Source organism: Ranitomeya imitator, chromosome 2 (assembly GCF_032444005.1).
Source record: "Ranitomeya imitator isolate aRanImi1 chromosome 2, aRanImi1.pri, whole genome shotgun sequence".
Classification (NCBI taxonomy): domain Eukaryota; kingdom Metazoa; phylum Chordata; class Amphibia; order Anura; family Dendrobatidae; genus Ranitomeya; species Ranitomeya imitator.
Window position 1 is genome coordinate 513854390 of NC_091283.1, and position 20124 is coordinate 513874513.

A 20124-nucleotide genomic window follows, 5' to 3' on the forward strand; every position below is an offset into this window, starting at 1 on the left:
ATTGCGAAATTACCCAGAAGACTTAGTGGTCTTGCGAGACCGCTAAGTCATCTGGGTAATTTCGCAATGCATCCCGGGAACAGAAGATGGCGGCAGCCGCGCGTGCATCGCCGGAGCTTCGCTGGATCCCAGGGGTGAGTATATAACTATTTTTTATTTTAATTATTTTTTTTTAACAGGGATATGGTGCCCACACTGCTGTATACTACGTGGGCTGTGTTAGATACCGCGCGGCTGCTATATACTACATAGGCAGTGTTATATACTATGTGGGCTGTGTGATATACTGCGTGGGCTGTGCTATATATTACGTGGCCACTGTTATATACTGCGTGGGCAGTGTTATATACTATGTGGCTGCTATATAATGCGTGGGCTGTGCTATATAGTACGTGGCCAGTGTTATATATTGCGTGGCCTGCTATATACTACGTCACCTGTGTTATATACTGCGTGGCTGCTATATACTGCGTGCGCTGTTAGGGCAATCCCACACGTCCAGATAATTCCGGTACCGGAAAAAATCGGTACCGGAATTATCCGTGTCCGTGTTCCCCTGCGTTTCTGTGGCACATCAGTGTGGCACACATGTGGCGCCCGTGTGCCCACTGGGTACCACACGCACCGTGCAGCAGACAGCGCTAAAGTTTAGCGCTGTCCCCTGCATCGTGCTGAAGCCGCGATTCATATCTTCTGTGCAGCAGTGTTTGCTGTAAAGAAGATATGAATAATCCATTTTTTTGTGGTTTTTCGTGTGTAAAATAAAGCTCCATGTCCCCACCCCCTGTGCGCCCCCCGCTGTTCTGAAAATACTCACCCAGCTCCCTCGTTGGCTGTCGCTGCTTCCTGTCCTGGCCACACCTTCTACTGTATGCGGTCACGTGGGGCCGCTCATTTACACTAATGAATATGCGGCTCCACCCCTATGGAAGGTGGAGCCGCATATTCATGATTGTAATCGGCGGCCCCACGTGACCACATACAGTAGAAGGTGCGGCCAGGACAGGAAGCAGCGACAGCCAATGAGGGATCTGGGTGAGTATTTTCAGAACAGCGGAGGGGCGCACAGGGGGTGGGGACATGGACCTTTATTTTATACACGAAAAACCAAAAAAAAATGGATTATTCATATCTTCTTTACAGCAAACGCTGCTGCACAGAAGATATGAATCGTGGCTTCAGCACCACGTGGGGGGGGGGGGCAGCGCTTACTAGAGCGCTGTCTCCTGCACGGCACACAGACTGCACACGGACACACGGAGACACGGTCCGCAAAAAATCAATGACATCTGCACAGATGCATTGATTTTAATGCGTCTACGTGTGTCAGTGGCTCCGGTACGTGGGGAAACTGTCACCTCACGTACCGGAGCCACTGACGTGTGAAACCGGCCTTATATAGTACGTGGCTGTTATATATTGCGTGGCCTGTATTAACGCATCGGGTATTCTACAATATGTATGTATATAGCAGCCACATAGCATATATAGCACAGGCCACGTAGTATTTGTCTGCTATATACTACATGGCTCCTATATACTACGTGGCCTGTGCTATATACCATGTGGCTGCTATATACATACATAAATACATATTCTAGAATACCCGATGCGTTAGAATCGGGCCACCATCTAGTAAACACATATTTCACCACAATGTATATTTCCATACCATTCACGTACCACGGTATTCACGTTATTTTTGCCTTTCATATGGGTGGTGTTTCTGGTGTTTGCAGGGACTTTTTAAGTGCTAACATTGCCTACCTTTTATGATTTGCCTCAATAAATATAATAGTTTATACTTTCAACTTTTTGTCCTACTAATTGTGATGACCTTGTTTCTTCGGTGTCTTCCTCCCCATCTCTCATGCCTGTAGTTTATATAAGAAGACATTGACCCCATATATTCGGTCGTACTAAAAGCTCGTCACATACATTATCTTTTTTATTTATAAGTGAACCCCAGGGGCGGAGAAACCATATAGGGGCCACGTCCACCTCCAAAGCAGCACATAAAGGCTGCTGTCACACTATCAGTATTTGGTCAGTATTTTACATCAGTATTTGTAAGCCAAAACTGGGAGTGGGTGATAAATACAGAAGTGGTGCATATGTTTCTATTATACTTTTCCTCTAATTGTCCCACTCCTGGTTTTGGCTTACAAATACTGAGGTAAAATACTGACCAAATACGGATAGTGTGACGGCAGCCAAAGGGGTACATAATGACAAACCAGTGGCCGGCGGAGGCCCCCAGACTGTTCGGTGTGCTGAATCCGGTACACATCCTATTGGGGGCACTGGCTGGGGGGATACAAGGAGCTCACTTTGTCTTTCAGGATCCCTGTGATTCAGAGGAACTGATGTCATTGTGTCACGGGGTATGCAGACTGAATGGAGAGGAAAAGAGGTGGTCTCTGGGAAGAGGAGGGAGCATGGTGATACAGCAGGACAATACCAGCCAGACCTTCTGATAACAAGCCCGCCAGCTTCCTGGGTGCTGAGGAGAGTGGGCCGTCAGCTGCTCTCCATCCTTCCTCACTGCACCGGCCGCCAGCTGCTCTCCATCCTTCCTCACTGCACCGGCCGCCAGCTGCTCTCCATCCTTCCTCACTGCACCGGCCGTCAGCTGCTCTCCATCCTTCCTCACTGCACCGGCCGCCAGCTGCTCTCCATCCTTCCTCACTGCACCGGCCGTCAGCTGCTCTCCATCCTTCCTCACTGCACCGGCCGTCAGCTGCTCTCCATCCTTCCTCACTGCACCGGCCGTCAGCTGCTCTCCATCCTTCCTCACTGCACCGGCCCGCCAGCTTCTCCATGTTGCCCCCGTGGCTAGCTTAGCCTTCTACAGTCCATTCCACACTCACACACACAGAAGTTGCCGCTGGCTGCAGCGCCCGAGAGCCTGGACGGCGGCGACCAGAACTTCCTGCGACAGTGGACGCCCCGTGTGTGTGGGACCCGTCCAGAGTAACACTGCCGGCCTCACAGGGCGCCGAGTGCAGAGGGCTCCGCGCCACTTGGCTTCTCCCGCTGCACCTGGACATGGACTCGGTGTTCGGCGATGACATCAGCATCATTGCCCAGGAGACATTGGAGGACGAGGAGGAGGATGACTGGGTGGACAGCCCCAACACGGACCAGTCCGGGGACCTGTGCTCCGCCTCACATTTCGCCTTGATAACTGCATATGGTGACATCAAGGAGCGGCTCAGCGCCCTGGAGAGGGAGAACGGCTCACTGCGCAGGAAGCTCAAAGTCTATGAGGGCAAGGTGGGCACCTCAGCTTTCCACAGTTCACAGCCTGGTAATCCTAGTGTAGAGGGCATGTGCTAATGACAACCCGTATGGCTATGGCGCTGACATAGACCGCAGCGCCTCACAATGTAGGTACATGATGGGTCACTGGCTCCTACTATAGCACTGCATGGGATAAGACAAGAATTAGAGGAAGTCTGACAGAGAGAGAGACTATCAATTAATTACCTGCAGCATATCAAGACGTATCCTAGATGACAAGTCACAGAATAGAACTTTCCTGTGCGGATCATTCATCTCATGTCTTATTGATAAATATCACCCCCGATTATTAGTAAATCTAGCTGGTCACTAGGTAAACATCACATTTATAGCACGATGTATCCTACCGCCTTGATGTGTAGCATAGAAGTCTCGGAGAATAACAGACATGTTCTGTTACATACTGATGTCACCAGATGCCAACCCCAATGATTTATCATCATCTTATGTATCTGAGGTGTTACATGATCCTCATCCTACCGGAGGACACCGGATCTGAGGCACACGTAAGACATAAGTTGACACTCAGGCTGCCGTCACACTAGCAGTATTTGGTCAGTATTTTACCTCAGTATTTGTAAGCCAAAACCAGGAGTGGGTGATAAATACAGAAGTGGTGACGTCTTTCTATTATACTTTTCCTCTAATTGTTCCACTCCTGGTTTTGGCTTACAAATACTGATGGAAAATACTGACCACATACTGCTAGTGTGACGGCAGCCTAATGGAAACATATGCCCCACTTCTGCATTTATCACCCTCTCTTGATATTGGCTTACAAATACTGATGTAAAATACTGACCAAATACTGCTAGTGTGACCGTAGCCTTACTGTTGTATACCAGGGATTTGCAATCACCAGACACATCTTATATGACTGCATTATCACATAGCCGATAAATGATGAGGATGCTGTCACAGATCAGTGATGGCCACGAGTCATTTAGAAGATGTGGGGTAACCTAGCGTGTAAATTATAGACCACACTTTCCATTAGCTAATACATAAGAGACATACAAGTTCAGAGCTTGTCTTCTTGATAAGTTGAACAAGAGGAAGTAAGAAAGTGAAGATACTGACCATGTAACTTTCATGTATTTATCAGATTATCGCTAATATATGATCACTTACGTTACGACTTCTGATATATGGTGAGGAATATGTATCACTGCTGCACACAAGGCAATGTAAAATATTATGACCCTTTGAGGAGCAGACACAGGCAGAAGAGCACCCTGTGCAGTCCAAATATTCAGGAATATGCCCAATTTCACCTGCTTTGGAGCTGCAAGTGGCCCCTTACTTCTTGGGCCCCTGTGCGGCTGCGCAGGTTGCACCAATGGCATGGACTCTTTTTACATGGGCTTATAATTAGCCCCTGTAAACATTGCAGCAATCTGCATCTATTATGCAGCCTAACATCTCCCCATGTAAAGCCTCAGTCAATGATTTTTCTTGGCCATGTGAGCGACCACATATTATAGTCTATGTGTTATATTCATGGAAAACACAGAGAACACGTATGTAATAACTGGTTGTCTGAATTAGGCCTAAATAGGATGTGCTGATGACAATGTGCAAATTGTCTGGGGACAAACGCTTGTTCTAATGATCACTGGTCCACCTACAGGTTGCAGTAGCTGGTGCAAAATGGACTTAGAACAACTACTGCACTTAGTATTTAAATAGGTTACTTGCGTTTTTTCATTGTGTCTTTGTGTGCATTTTTTTTTTAACATGTTTGAATCACTTTTTCGATGTTGCATTTTTTGTCTTTGTTTGATGTTTACACTTCCTGTTTTTTTTTTTTTTTGCTTTCACAAAACGTTATTGACATACTTAAGTGCAGATTACATGAGTTTTTGATAAGTTTTTTACCTGCGGAATTTCTGCTCTAATGCAAGTCTATGGGGAAATTCCACACAGAAAACACAGCGCACTCACAAAAGAAATTGACATGTTGCCGTTTTGAAGCATGCACTGCAGCTCAGTTTATGTTGAGTAAAAAAAAAGCACAGTGGCTAGGAGATTTCTATAAATCCCATCCACTCTGCTGGAGCTGTAAGACGCTGTGTTTTGTACGCAGGAAAAACACGCAGCATCAAAAACGCACCATAAGCTCAATGTGGGAACATTGTCCGATCTGTGAAAATAAAATAATATTTACCACATATGTTGAAAAGGAAAAAAAAAATAGAAACCCCAGAAATAGTGTTTTGAGTGAAGGTACTTCCACCAAAAATTCAATTAATAGAAATCAAACTGTCTTATGTACCCTAAAATGGTAGCAATAAAAACATCAGCTCAGCGCTAAAAAATAAGACATCGGAAAAATAAAACAGTTTCGTCTGGCTGAAAGTGACAACACAAATCAAATTTTTGTTGCAAAAACCCTGAATGTGTAAGGTTCTTATAATCACTAATGTACCGTATGTATCTATCTATCCCATATCTATCTATCTCATATTTATCCCATATCTATCTATCTATCTATCCCATATCTATCCCATATCTATCTCATATCTATCCCATATCTATCTATCTATCTATCTATCTATCTATCTATCTATTTATCTATCTATCTATCTATCTATCTATCTATCTATCTCATATCTATCCCATATCTATCTATCTATCTATCTATCTATCTATCTATCTATCCCATATCTATCTCATATCTATCCCATATCTATCTATCTATCTATTATCTAATTATCTATCTATCTATCTATCTATCTATCTATCTATCTATCTATCTATCTATCCCATATCTATCTATCTATCTATCTATCTATCTATCTATCTATCTATCTATCTATCTATCTATCTATCTCATATCTATCCCATATCTATCTATCTATCTATCTATCTATCTATCTATCTATCTATCTATCTATCTATCTATCTATCTATCTATCTATCCCATATCTATCTCATATCTATCCCATATCTATCTATCTATTATCTAATTATCTATCTATCTATCTATCTATCTATCTATCTATCTATCTATCTATCTATCACATATCTATCTATCTATCTATCTATCTATCTATCTATCTATCTATCTCATATCTATCCCATATCTATCTATCTATCTATCTATCTATCTATCTATCTATCTATCTATCTATCTATCTATCTATCTATCTATCCCATATCTATCTCATATCTATCCCATATCTATCTATCTATTATCTAATTATCTATCTATCTATCTATCTATCTATCTATCTATCTATCTATCTATCTATCCCATATCTATCTATCTGTAAGAATCTGGTATCACCATCAACGTACTTACCTTGAAGAATCATATTGCTATTTAATTTTCATTCCACAATAAATACATTATTATTATTATTTATAGTTATAGCGCCATTTATTCCATGGCGCTTTACATGTAAGGAGGGGTATACATAATAAAAACAAGTACAATAATCTTAAACAATACAAGTCATAACTGGTACAGGAGGAGAGAGGACCCTGCCCGCGATGGCTCACGATCTACAAGGGATGGGTGAGAATACAGTAGGTGAGGGTAGAGCTGGTCATGCAGCGGTTTGGTCGATCGGTGATTACTGCAGGTTGCAGGCTTGTCGGAAGAGGTGGGTCTTCAGGTTCTTTTTGAAGGTTTTGATGGTAGGTGAGCATCTGATATGTTGGGGTAGAGGGTTCCAGAGTAGGGGTGATACGCGAGAGAAATGTTGTATACGATTGTGGGAAGAGGAGATAAGAGGGTAGTAGAGAAGGAGATTTTGTGAGGATCGGAGGTTGCGTGTAGGTAAGTACCGGGAGACGAGGTCACAGATGTATGGAGGGGACAGGTTGTGAATGGCTTTGTACGTCATGGTTAGGGTTTTGTACTGGAGTCTCTGGGCAATGGGGAGCCAGTGAAGGGATTGACAGAGGGGAGAAGCTGGGGAATAGTGGGGGGACAGGTGGATTAGTCGGGCAGCAGAGTTTAGAATAGATTGGAGGGGTGCGAGAGTGTTCGAGGGGAGGCCACAGAGCAGGAGGTTGCAGTAGTCAAGGCGGGTGATGATGAGGGCATGGACTAGAGTTTTTGCAGATTCTTGGTTGAGGAATGAACGGATTCGTGAAATATTTTTGAGCTGAAGTTGGCAGGAAGTGGAAAGGGCTTGGATATGTGGTTTGAAGGAGAGATCAGCGTCAAGGATTACCCCGAGGCAGCGAGCTTGTGGGACTGGGGAGAGTGGGCAGCCATTTACTGTAATGCAGGGGTGTCAAACTGCATTCCTCGAGGGCCTCAGACCATGCGTGTTTTCAAGATTTCCTTTGCATTACACAAGGTGCTGGAATCATTCTGTGCAGGTGATTAAATTATCACCTGTGCAATACAAGGAAATCCTGAAAACATGACCTGTTTGCGGCCCTCGAGGAATGCAGTTTGACACCCCTGCTGTAATGGATAGATAATAAATACAATAAATGTAATAAAAACAATAAATAAATTTATTATGTAATAAATACATAAAAACAAAATACAAAAACACAATGGCAGAATTTTTTTTTTCCCACTATTTCAGTCCACATGAAATTTCAATCACATTTTCAGAACATTATATTGTAAAATCAATAGCATCATGTAATACTAGAATTTTTACCACAAACAAAACAAGAGCTAATGTCAGCCGAAAAATACAAAAGTTATGGTTCAAGGTAGAAGGGGGGGATAAGGGTACGTGTCCACGTTCAGGATGGCCGGCGGTTTGGACGTAGTGGCGAAATCGCTCCGCCCAAAGCTCCGCCCCCTTCTGGGGACGCGATGATGCCGGATGTGTTCATTGCACACATCCGGTATCATCGCACCCCACACATAGGGCCCTGTGTTATACCTTCCGGCGGCACAGCGTCGTCGCAAAGTATATGGACATGCTGCCATCTAAAAAGACGTGCCGCATGTCCGGAATCGCAGGGCCGCCGGATGCGTGTTACCACGCATAGTGGAGACGGGATTGCATTAAATCCCCTCCACTATGCTATAACATCTGGACGCTGCGTGTTTGACGCTGCGTCTCTATGCAGCGTCAATCACACAGCGTTTCCTGAACTTGGAAACATACCCTAATTGTGCAAAAGCAAAAAATATGCCTGTCATGCAGGATATATATGTGAAGTTAAATCGGTTCCAAAGGCATTAATTAAAAGGAATCTGTCTCCAGGTTTTTGGTACGTAATCTGAGAGCAGCATGATGTAGGGGCAAATATCCTGATTTCAATGATGTGTCACTTACATAGTAACATAGTAAGGCCGAAAAAAGACATTTGTCCATCCAGTTCAGCCTATATTCCATCATAATATATCCCCAGATCTACGTCCTTCTACAGAACCTAAATAGTAACATAGTTAGTAAGGCCGAAAAGCACTTATTGGGCTGCTTGTGGTAGTTTGCTAAAATCACTGTTTTGTCAGCAGGAGATTATCGCTAGAAGACTAGTAAACCTGTTGCCATATAGTCCAACCCCACACCTGTATAGCAGCTTTCTGCCTATGCACAGTGTACACAGAAATTAGAAAATAAGTGGTGGGGGTGGGTTATTCAGCATTCGGAGAACTGGGAGATTTACAACACAGAAAACATTTAATGGGAGTCTGTCAGCAGGTATTTGCTATTTAATCTGAGAGCAGCCTAATATAGAGCACAAGAGCGTGATTACAACAATGTGTCACTTATTAGGCTGTGTGCTGTAGTTTCAATACAATCTGTATTTTATCTGCAGATTAAGGCCGGCGTCACACTACCGTGTTTTACGGACGTAAGAGAGATGCTGAAAATACGGATTGCATACGGTACAATAATTCTCTATGGCCCAGCTCCTATCAGCCGTATTTTACTGATCCGTATTATACGGTCTTCTACGGCCGTAGAAAATCGCAGCATGCTGCGTTTGTCACCGTATTGCGCAAAAAATACGCCAATGAAAGTCTATGGGGGCGAGAAAAATACGGATTACATACGGACCAGCAGTGTGACTTGCGAGAAATACGCAACGGTGTTAGAGAGAAAAGCCGGCAATTCAGTGCGGCGTACAGTAAAATCACACTGACAGGTTAGAATAGAATAGGTGGAATAAATGTGTACACATGGAATAGGTATATATGTGTATATATATATATATATATTTATATATATATATATATATTAATATTTCATCCAGCGCGAGATAGCTTAAAAGCCGGTAATTCAATTGTCGGCTTTTGCTATCTCCTTCCTAAACCCGACATGATATGAGACATGGTTTACATACAGTAAACCATCTCATATCCCCATTTTTTTGCATATTCCACACTACTAATGTTAGTAGTGTGTATGTGCAAAATTTGGGCTGTCTAGCTATTAAATTAAAGGGTTAAATGGCGAAAAAAATTGGCAGTGGGCTCCCGCGCAATTTTCTCCGCCAGAGTAGTAAAGCCAGTGACTGAGGGCAGATATTAATAGCCTGGAGAGGGTCCATGGTTATTGGCTCCCCCCTGGCTAAAAACATCTGCCCCCAGCCACCCCAGAAAAGGCACATCTGGAAGATGCGCCTATTCTGGCACTTGGCCACTCTCTTCCCATTCCCGTGTAGCGGTGGGATATGGGGTAATGAAGGGTTAATGTCACCTTGCTATTGTAAGATGACATTAAGCCAGATTAATAATGGAGAGGCGTCAGTTATGACACCTATCCATTATTAATCCAATAGCATGAAATGGTTAAAAAAACACAGACAATATTGCAAAGAATTGCAAAGATGTTCCTTTTCTGGGGTGGCTGGGGGCAGATGTTTTTAGCCGGGGGGGCAATAACCGTGGACCCTCTCCAGGCTATTAATATCTGCCCTCAGTCACTGGCTTTACTACTCTGGCGGAGAAAATTGCGCGGGAGCCCACGCCAATTTTTCCGCCATTTAACCCTTTAATTTAATAGCTAGACAGCCCAAATTTTGCACATACACACTACTAACATTAGTAGTGTGGATTATGCAAAAAAAATGGGGATATGAGATGGTTTACAGTATGTAAACCATGTCTCATATCATGTCGGGTTTGGGAAGGAGATAGCTTAAAAGCCGGTAATTCAATTGCCGGCTTTTTCTATCTCGCGCTGGATGAAATATTAATATATATATATATATATATATATATATATATATATATATATATATATATATAGACAGTACATGTTTTTGTGTTTTTGGGAGCACATGGATCCATTGTATGTCCGTATGTCGGTTTTGCAAGTCTGCGAGAAAATCTCGCAGTACGGATGCCATACGGATTACAGAGGATGCCATGTGCAAAATACGCTGACACACCCTGCCTACGGAGGAGATACGGACCACTATTTTGGGTATTTTTCTGCATATTACGGCCGTAAATTACGGACCGTATTTTTATACGCTGAGTGTGACGCCGGCCTAACACTGCAGACTACAGATCATGTGCCAGGCTAATCAGTGTAACCCAGCTACCACCACTGTCAGCAGATTGCTTACAATTCACAGTGTACACAGGAAGGTGTCAGTGTGGGTGGAATGATACACAGCCCAAAAGGCTTAAGTCTGCTACATCTACCTGTAGCTAACAAGGATTCTATCAATACTGTATCAAGCAGTCCAGTTAGTGATACATTGCCGGAATCAGGCTCTCTGCTCTATATTATGCTGTTCTCAGATTAAATAGCGAAAATCTGCCGATAGATTCCCTTTAATCAAAACTGCAACCAGTAGAGTGGTACATTGCTGGTATCATGGTCTCTGCCCTTACATCATGCTGCTTTCAGATGGGGAAGTAAAAAATCTGGTGATAGATTCCCTTGAGGCTATGTGCACACGTTTCGGATTAGGCCGGCTTCACACTTGCGAGTTTTACGGACGTAAGAGCGCAGAAACTACGTCCGTAAAACTCGCAAAAAATACGGCACAATTACTCTCTATGCCCCTGCTCCTATCTGCCGTATTAAACTGATCAGTATTATACGGCTTTCTACGGCCGTAGAAAATCGCAGCATGCTGCGTTTGTCACCGTATTGCGCAAATAAAACGCCAATGGAAGTCTATGGAAGCCCCAAAAATACGGATTACACACGGACCAGCAGTGTGACTTGCGAGGAATACGCAGCGGTGTTAGAGAGAAAAGCCGGCAATTCAGTGCGGTGTACAGTAAAATCACACTGACAGCTGACATTAGAATAGGTAGAATAAATATGTACACATAGAATAGGTATATATATATATATATATATATATGTAAGTGAGACACATATATGTATATATATTCTTACTCCATACAGCCGCGATATAGCAAAAAGCCGGTAATTCAATTACCGGCTTTTTCTTTCTCCTTCCTAAACCCGACATGATTTGAGACATGGTTTACATACAGTAAACCATGTCTTCTCTCCATTTTTTTTGCAGATTCCACACTACTAATGTCAGTAGTGTGTATCTGCAAAATTTGGCCGTTCTAGCTCTTAAAATAAAGGGTTAAATGGCGGAAAAAATTGGCGTGGGCTCCCGCGCAATTTTCTCCGCCAGAGTAGTAAAGCCAGTGACTGAGGGCAGATATTAATAGCCTGGAGAGGGTCCATGGTTATTGGCCCCCCCCCTGGCTAAAAACATCTGCCCCCAGCCACCCCGGAAAAGGCACATCTGGAAGATGCGCCTATTCTGGCACTTGGCCACTCTCTTCCCATTCCCGTGTAGCGGTGGGATATGGGGTAATGAAGGGTTAATGCCACCTTGCTATTGTAAGGTGACATTAAGCCTAATTAATAATGGAGAGGCGTCAATTATGACACCTATCCATTATTAATTCAATTGTAGTAAAAGGTTAAATAAAACACAAACACATTATTTAAAATTATTTTAATGAAATAAAAACAATGGTTGTTGGAGTATTTTATTGTACGCCCAATCCAGTCACTGAAGACCCTCGTTCTGTGAAAGAAAAAACATAATAAACCAACAATATACTTACCCTCCGCAGATCTGTAACGTCCAACGATGTAAATCCTTCTGAAGGGGTTAAAACATTTTGCAGCAAGGAGCTTTGCTAATGCAATGCTACTCCTCGCTGCAGAACCCCGGGGAATGAGTCTAAATATAGATCAATGAGCTATATTTAGCTTCATTTGCGGTGAGGCGCCCTCTGCTGGCTGTTCATAGATCGTGGGAACTTTCCTAGAAAGCCTGGAGCCTGGAGCCTGGAGCTTTCTAGGAAAGTTCCCACGATCTATGAACATCCAGCAGAGGGCGCCTCACCGCAAATGAAGCTAAATATAGCTCATTGATCTATATTTAGACTCATTCCCCGGGGTTTTGCAGCGAGGAGTAGCATTGCATTAGCAAAGCTCCTTGCTGCAAAATGTTTTAACCCCTTCAGAAGGATTTACATCGTTGGACGTTACAGATCTGCGGAGGGTAAGTATATTGTTGGTTTATTATGTTTTTTCTTTCACAGAACGAGGGTCTTCAGTGACTGGATTGGGCGTAGAATAAAATACTCCAACAACCATTGTTTTTATTTCATTAAAATAATTTTAAATAATGTGTTTGTGTTTTATTTAACCCTTTACTACAATTGGATTAATAATGGATAGGTGTCATAATTGACCCCTCTCCATTATTAATTTGGCTTAATGTCACCTTACAATAGCAAGGTGGCATTAACCCTTCATTACCCCATATCCCACCGCTACACGGGAATGGGAAGAGAGTGGCCAAGTGCCAGAATAGGCACATCTTCCAGATGTGCCTTTTCTGGGGTGGCTGGGGGCAGGTGTTTTTAGCCAGGGGGGGCCAATAACCATGGACCCTCTCCAGGCTATTAATATCTGCCCTCAGTCACTGGCTTTACTACTCTGGCGGAGAAAATTGCGCGGGAGCCCACGCCAATTTTTTCCGCCATTTAACCCTTTATTTTAAGAGCTAGAACGGCCAAATTTTGCAGATACACTCTACTGACATTAGTAGTGTGAAATCTGCAAAAAAAATGGAGAGAAGACATGGTTTACTGTATGTAAACCATGTCACATATCATGTCGGGTTTTAGGAAGGAGAAAGAAAAAGCCGGTAATTGAATTACCGGCTTTCAAGCTGTATAGCGCTGGAAAAAATATTAATATATATACATATATGTGTCTAATGACATATATATATATATATATATATATATATATATATATATATATATATATATAGACAGTATATATATATTTTTTGTTCTTTTTGGGACACATGGATCATTTCTATAGCGGTATGTTGGTTTTGCAAGCCTGCGAGAAAACCACGCAGTACGGATGCCATACGGATTACATACGGAGGATGCCATGCGCAAAAAACGCTGACACACCCTGCCTACGGAGGAGCTACGGACCACTATTTTCGGGACATTTCAGCGTATTACGGCCGTAATATACGGACCGTATTTTCATACGCTGAGTGTGAAGCCGGCCTTAGGCTTAGGAATTTCTGGTGCAGATTCTGCCTCTCCTGGCAGAAAACGTACCTGCGGTTCCGCATCGTTTTTTGTGCGGTTCCGCAGCGTTTTTTGTGCGTTTTTGCTGCGGTTTTCTTGCGGATTTGCTGCGGTTTTTACCCCTGCGCTTTTCTATAATGGAATGGGTACAAAAACGCTGCAGATTCACAAAAAAGAGGTGACATGCTAGTTCTTTTAAAGAGCAGCATTTCCGCAGTGGATTTACCGCAAAGTGTGCACAACATTTTTTTTTCTCATTGATTTACATTGTACTGTAAATCAGTTGTGGATCTGCAGCGTTTCTGCACCTCAAAAAACGCTGCGGATCCGCAGAGAATCCGCAAAGTGTGCACATAACCTTAGGCTTCTTTTACACTTACCATTTTTTTTGTGGTCTGTAATTGCGGGCCTTTTTTGCAGGCCATATCGCTGCAATTTTCAAGGTCTGCCACAATAATGGACCGCAAGAAACTTGCGGATTGCTGTCTTTCGGGTTCCCAACACTATAGCAAAAGTATTGGGGAAAAAAAACCCGGCGGTCTGCAAAACCGGAAGTCACGGAGCACCGCAAAAACAACCTTCCGTTGTTTTTGCGACCCCATTGATTTACAATGGGGCCGTGTCCATAAGCCGTGAAAAAGATCAAGCAGGCGCGATCTTTTTTCACGGCCGTAAATACGACCCTCACAGCCACACGGGGCGCCGTGGAATAACTGCGGCCCCATAGAAATTTATTGAAGCCGCAAAATCACGGCATGTGTAAAAGAAGCCTTAAGACATACAGTACATATGGTGCACAGCAGGAGTAGCGCCATCATACAATGCCCCCTGTCTCATACATGCTGACCTCATGCACTTGTGAACATTTAGTGTCATAGAAACCCAAGAAATTACATACTTTCAAGAAACAATATATGTTAACCTGAAATAGTGTCACCGTTATATCTATCACATAAAAAAATTTCACTGAACCCTTTTGGGGCAAGTTTCTCCAACCTCTGTATCCAAAAAAAACTCCCTTTTCAGGAGTCACCTTGTGTTAACCCCTTGTCTCCCATCATTATACACTTTTTCCATTATTTGCCAGTGCAAATTGCTCACATTATGTTATTTTTTTCTAAATAATGTCACCCTACATTTCTTTTCTTCTCGATCCATTACACCTTTCTGCTTCACAGGAGGACTTAGGCTACGTTCACACTAGCGTTGTGCGCCGCTGCGTCGGCGACGCAACGCACAACGCACGCAAAAACGCGGCAAAACGCATGCAAAAACGCTGCTTTTTTTGCGACGCATGCGTCGTTTTTTGCCGAAAATCGGATGCAAGAAAAATGCAACTTGTTGCGTTTTCTTGGTCCGACGCTTGCGGCAAAAAAGACGCATGCGTCGCACAACGCAACAAACAAAAACACATGCGTCCCCCATGATAAATATAGGGGCGCATGACGCGTGCGTCGCCCGACGCTAACCCGACACACACTAGCATAACGCTAGTGTGAACGTAGCCTAAGATAGCAGTGTTGAGGTTCTTCAGCAGGCCTCTGGCTATCATGGTAATTCATTGGTGTTCCCTGCAATTGATCGTGTTGCAGGGTGTCATTAAAATGTCAGTGTTGATGATTGACAGCAGCATATAAATGATTGAACTGAAGCGATTGGAGAAAGCTCTGCTTGCTGCAGCTACAATCAGATGCCGGCTATTTAACACAATCTGCAGCCACGTGGTATGAAGCTGGCTATTCAGACGGATCATGCTTTCCTTAGCAACCTATAATGAATGACAGCCCCATTCATCTCTATGAGGCTGCCGTCACACTAGCAGTATTTGGTCAGTATTTTACATCAGTATTTGTAAGCCAAAAACTTTTCCTCTAAGGGCTCATTTCCACTTGTGATAGACAAATCGGTCCGTAATCTGGACCGAAAAAAGGGATGAAAAGTATGCGTTTGTCATGCGTTTGTGATGCGAGTTCAATGCGATTTTGTAATCGCACTATCCGTTTTACATCCGTATGCAATCCGTTTTTTTTCTCTGCAACTATTTTTATACAGTCATTTACAGGACTATTTACAGTGTTCTATGACACATAATGGTAAGGTATCCGTAAAAAACGGATGGAATACGGATCTTCCGTATGCCATGCGTTTTTTTTATCGCACCCATTGACTTGCATTGGTGAGTCTCGTCCGAGACTCGCAGCAAATCGCAGCATGCTGCGATTTTTTTCTCAGTCCGATTTCGGCTGAGAAAAAAATCGCAAATGAAAAGACACCTATTGAATAACATTGGTCCGAGTGCAATCCGATTTTTTATCGGATTGCACTCGTCCGTTTTACTCGCAAGTGGAAATGAGCCCTAATTGTTCCACTCCTGGTTTTGGCTTACACATACTGATGTAAAATACTGACCAAATACTGCTAGTGTGACGGCAGCCTGAAAGTTGCAAAAATCTGTGTCTATACAAATGCTTAAGATTACCTGTTTTAAGCCATAGAAATTTCTGCAATAAAATCTTGAGAATCCAACCAAGGTATATGGCTGCAATTGTTTTCAAGGGAAAATGCTTTCCTCGTGCTGTTTCTACAGCGGTGGCTTTCTCCTCCGTGAATTTGAAATAAGTATCATGGAAATTGCAGAACTGTTTCTGTATGTAAAATACAAGGGGCAGCGGCGCCAAATTAGCCCCGTTGAAAATGGTAACTCTTAAGGCCGGCGTCACACACAGCGTAAAACAATACGGTCCGTATATTACGGCCGTAATACACTGAAAAGTCCCGAAAAAAGTGGTCCGTAGCTCCTCCGTAGGCAGGGTGTGTCAGCGTTTTTTGCGCATGGCATCCTCCGTATGTAATCCGTATGGCATCCGTACTGCGTGGTTTTCTCGCAGGCTAGCAAAACCAACATACCGCTATAGAAGTGATCCATGTGTCCCAAAAAGAAAAGAAAATATATATATACTGTCTATATATATATATATATATATATATATATATATATATATATATATGTCAGTAGACACATATATTAGAGAGAAAAGCCGGTAATTCAGTGCGGTGTACAGTAAAATCACACTGACAGCTTACAGTAGAATAGGTAGAATAAATGTGTACACATAGAATAGGTATATATATATATATATGTCAGTGAGACACATATATGTATATATATTAATATTTATTCCAGCGCTATACAGCTTGAAAGCCGGTAATTCAATTACCGGCTTTTTCTTTCTCCTTCCTAAAACCCGACATGATTTGAGACATGGTTTACATACAGTAAACCATGTCTTCTCTCCATTTTTTTTGCAGATTCCACACTACTAATGTCAGTAGTGTGTATCTGCAAAATTTGGCCGTTCTAGCTCTTAAAATAAAGGGTTAAATGGCGGAAAAAATTGGCGTGGGCTCCCGCGCAATTTTCTCCGCCAGAGTAGTAAAGCCAGTGACTGAGGGCAGATATTAATAGCCTGGAGAGGGTCCACGGTTATTGCCCCCCCCCTGGCTACAAATATCTGCCCCCAGCCACCCCAGAAAAGGCACATCTGGAAGATGCGCCTATTCTGGCACTTGGCCACTCTCTTCCCATTCCCGTGTAGCGGTGGGATATGGGGTAATGAAGGGTTAATGCCACCTTGCTATTGTAAGGTGACATTAAGCCTAATTAATAATGGAGAGGCGTCAATTATGACACCTATCCATTATTAATCCAATTGTAGTGAAGGGTTAAATAAAACACAAACACATTATTTAAAATTATTTTAATGAAATAAAAACAATGGGTGTTGCAGTATTTTATTCAACGCCCAATCCAGTCACTGAAGACCCTCGTTCTGTGAGTAAAAAAACATAATAAACCAACAATATACTTACCCTCCGCAGATCTGTAACGTCCAACGATGTAAATCCTTCTGAAGGGGTTAAAACATTTTGCAGCAAGGAGCTGTGCTAATGCAGGCTGCTCCTCGCTGCAAAACCCCAGGGAATGAGGCTAAAAATAGATCAATGATCTATATTTAGCTTTATTTGCTGTGAGGCGCCCTCTGCTGGCTGTTCATAGATCGTGGGAAATTACCTAGAAAGCCATAATTGACGCCTCTCCATTATTAATTAGGCTTAATGTCACCTTACAATAGCAAGGTGGCATTAACCCTTCATTACCCCATATCCCACCGCTACACGGGAATGGGAAGAGAGTGGCCAAGTGCCAGAATAGGCGCATCTTCCAGATGTGCCTTTTCTGGGGTGGCTGGGGGCAGATATTTGTAGCCAGGGGGGGGGCCAATAACCGTGGACCCTCTCCAGGCTATTAATATCTGCCCTCAGTCACTGGCTTTACTACTCTGGCGGAGAAAATTGCGCGGGAGCCCACGCCAATTTTTTCCGCCATTTAACCCTTTATTTTAAGAGCTAGAACGGCCAAATTTTGCAGATACACACTACTGACATTAGTAGTGTGGAATCTGCAAAAAAAATGGAGAGAAGACATGGTTTACTGTATGTAAACCATGTCTCAAATCATGTCGGGTTTTAGGAAGGAGAAGGAAAAAGCCGGTAATTGAATTACCGGCTTTCAAGCTGTCTAGCGCTGGAATAAATATTAATATATATATACATATATGTGTCTAATGACATATATATATATATACCTATTCTATGTGTACACATTTATTCTACCTATTCTACTGTAAGCTGTCAGTGTGATTTTACTGTACACCGCACTGAATTACCGGCTTTTCTCTCTAACAGCGCTGCGTATTTCTCGCAAGTCACACTGCTTGTCCGTGTGTAATCCGTATTTTTCACGCTTCCATAGACTTTCATTGGCGTATTTCTTGCGCAGTACGGTGACAAACGCAGCATGCTGCGATTTTGTACGGCCGTAGAAAGCCGTATAATACTGATCAGTAAAATACGGCAAATAGGAGCAGGGGCATAGAGAATAATTGTGCCGTATTTTTTGCGAGTTTTACGGACGTAGATTCTGCGCTCTTACGTCCGTAAAACTCGCATGTGTGACGGCGGCCTAATACAGAGAGGGCAATTTAAACTCCATATCCACAGCAGAAACTTGGCTGTCAACCTCAGATTCCACTGCAGAAACTTGTTGGAATCCTCATGATTTGCATTCAGATTTTTATCAGATTTCACCCTTCACTTCGCCTGTGAATTTTCATGTTTATTTTTTGCTGACGTTTGCGGTGGATCGCAGAGGTGATTTAGTAATTCCACCATTTGTGATCATACCCTGCAATACCAAAGACTGCCCTTAACAAGAGTGGCACTATTTCTGAAGGACCGCAACCTTGTGACTTGTGAAAAAATTCTTATACAGATAATAAAAGAAATTGCTAAGAATTTGTTAATCAAGTAAGAGACCAATCGTGACCCACAGCTTCCACTATTATATAGAACAAAGGTGATGCTCTAGAGAGGGTCATAAAACAATCTGCAACAGAGAGATGAACTATATAGTATGTACAGTATTTATTAGTCAGGGTTGTGATCATTTATCTGTCTATGCAGAAAGTTAAAGGGGTTGTCCACCACTTCATTGCAAGTTCATAGACATCAAACATGTCTAGGTTCTTTTTTTTTTCTAAGTGGTGAAAAAAAATCCAAACTTTGCAAAAAAAAAAAATTGCACAATTTTCCGATACCCATAGCGTCACCATTTTTAATGATCTGGGGTCAGGTGAGGGCTTATGTTGGTTGGTGCAGATACAATCTTTTGATCGCCCGTTATTGCATTTTAATGCAATGTCGCTGTGATCAAAAAAACGTAAATCTGGTGTTTGACTTTTTTTTATCGCTACGCTGTTTAGCGTTCAGGTTAATCCTTTTTTTTATTGATAGATCGAACGATTCTGAAAGCAGCGATACCAAATATGTATAGGTTTGATTTTTTTTTTATTGTTTTATTTTGAATGGGGCGAAAGGGGGGTGATTTAAACTTTTATATATTTTTTTTTTCTTCATACTTTTAAAAACTTTTTTTTACTTTTGCCATACTTCAATATTCTCCATGGGAGGCTAGAAGCTGCCACAACTTGATTGGCTCTGCTACATAAAGGAGATGCTCAGACCACAGGGTGGTGCTCATAGCAATCCGGCATCAACAACCATAGAGGTGAGACCTCTGGTTGTCATGCTGACACACCAATGACCCCTTATCATGTGAAGGGGGGGCCACTAGTGCGCGCATATCCGACCGGATGGCCGGAAGTGCTTAATAAATGCCGCTGTCAGAGTTTCACAGCGGCATTTAACTAGTTAATAGGAGCGGGTGGATCACGATTCCACCCATACCTATTGCGGGCACATGTCAACTGTTTTGA

At 42.7% G+C, this 20124-nt stretch overlaps 1 protein-coding gene across 2 annotated transcripts in view; it reads left to right on the forward strand.

Moving 5' to 3' along the window:
• The first annotated feature begins 2420 nt into the window (after window positions 1-2420).
• The window catches only part of TBKBP1 (TBK1 binding protein 1), a 115095-nt gene continuing 97391 nt past the window's right edge, over window positions 2421-20124 (forward strand). For both annotated transcript variants that reach the window (XR_011318383.1, XM_069751712.1), the window contains exon 1: window positions 2421-3276. Coding sequence is in view for 1 of the 2 variants with exons in the window: in XM_069751712.1 (XP_069607813.1) it covers window positions 3049-3276 (228 nt within the window). In the remaining variant the exon portion in view is untranslated. The remainder of the gene's footprint in view (window positions 3277-20124) is intronic.